We start from the raw sequence: 1332 nt of genomic DNA, 5'->3' as shown, positions 1-1332 counted from the left end.
GAGGCTACACGTGCTCGGAAGAAGGTTGCACGAAGCAGGCCAAAGTGAGGGGAAAATGTGTTCCTCACAGCGGCGGGAATCGATGCACCCACCCAAAATGCACCAAATTGGCGAGACTAATAGGCCTTTGCGTTGCCCACGGAGGAGGTAACATCTGTTCATTTAAGGGCTGCACCAAGAATGCTCAGTCAAAGGGCAAGTGCATCGACCATGGTGGAGGGAAGAAATGTTCCAAGAGAGGCTGTCACAAGCAAGTTATATCGAAGGGATTGTGTTTTAAACACGGCGGCGGCAATCGATGCTCATACGAAGGGTGTATAAAACAAGTTCGAGCGAATGGAGTATGTTTTGAACATGGCGGAGGCAAGCCGTGCTCGATTAAAGAGTGTTTAAAACAAGCGGTAACCAAGGGCTTGTGCTATACTCATGGCAAGTGTGATCCATGCGGTCATTTGGGCTGCGAACGAGTTGCCGACTCGAATGGCCTTTGCTTTGAGCACGGGGGGACGCGACAATGTGCGGCTGATGGATGTACTAAGCGAGCTCATACTCACGGCTTGTGTGTTGGCCATGGTGGAGGAACGCAGTGCTCGCATCGTGGGTGTGTGAAGCAGGCACTTGGAAGGGGAAAGTGTTTTGAACACGGTGGAGGTACAAAGTGTGACCAGGAAGGATGTGACAACAGAGCTGTATCTATTGGCATGTGTTACACCCACGGTGGAGGCGCTCAATGCATGCATCGAGGGTGTGATAAAAGATCGTATCTGAGAGGCTTGTGCAGTGCACACGGTGGGCCGAAGAAATGCTCGCGTGAAGGATGTGATAAGCATGTCAAGTCAAAAGGATTCTGCTACGCTCATGGTGGAGGCACGAGGTGCTCGGAGCTAGGGTGCGAAAAGAATCCGAAGGTGGACGGAAAATGCATGCAGCATGCTGAAATTTCTGTTGAAGAGTAGAGAGGAGATGTAAACAGAAATTTAATGATAATTTCATTTTTGTTGGAGTTCGCTAGAGTTCAATATAGGCTCTATCCAGCCGTACCTCAGAATACAAGTGGACAAAGTCGTCCTCAAATAAGCTCTGAGATTATGCAACAGTATACTTTAAAAGTACTGAGTTTCTTGTAGGATATACATCTCGCCATTGGTACACATAATGTATTTCATGGTGTAGATGAAAAGTTGACAGTCGGAGAGTTATTTCTTGGGCGCGGTACACACCGCTAGCAGCCTTACGCTGTTAATACAAGGCAAGCAGTTTTCCAGTGAACAGAAAACGAAGCAATATAAGCCAAGGCTACAGCACAACCGATAGGCTCAATTATAACTACGG

At 48.0% G+C, this 1332-nt stretch overlaps 1 protein-coding gene across 1 annotated transcript; it reads left to right on the top strand.

The window, feature by feature from the left end:
- Window positions 1-426: 426 nt before the first annotated feature.
- On the top strand, window positions 427-768 carry PPTG_09782 (hypothetical protein; the record flags this gene model as incomplete). Its single annotated transcript, XM_008905568.1, has 2 exons — window positions 427-605; window positions 669-768. 2 exons carry the CDS (start codon window positions 427-429, stop codon window positions 766-768), a joined length of 279 nt encoding a protein of 92 aa, XP_008903816.1.
- Window positions 769-1332: the final 564 nt, after the last annotated feature.

The sequence above is a fragment of the Phytophthora parasitica genome (assembly GCF_000247585.1).
Source record: "Phytophthora parasitica INRA-310 unplaced genomic scaffold supercont2.21, whole genome shotgun sequence".
Lineage (NCBI taxonomy): Eukaryota > Oomycota > Peronosporomycetes > Peronosporales > Peronosporaceae > Phytophthora > Phytophthora nicotianae.
The sequence above is the reverse complement of the archived record's forward strand: the minus strand, read 5'-3'. Positions and strand labels throughout refer to the sequence as shown.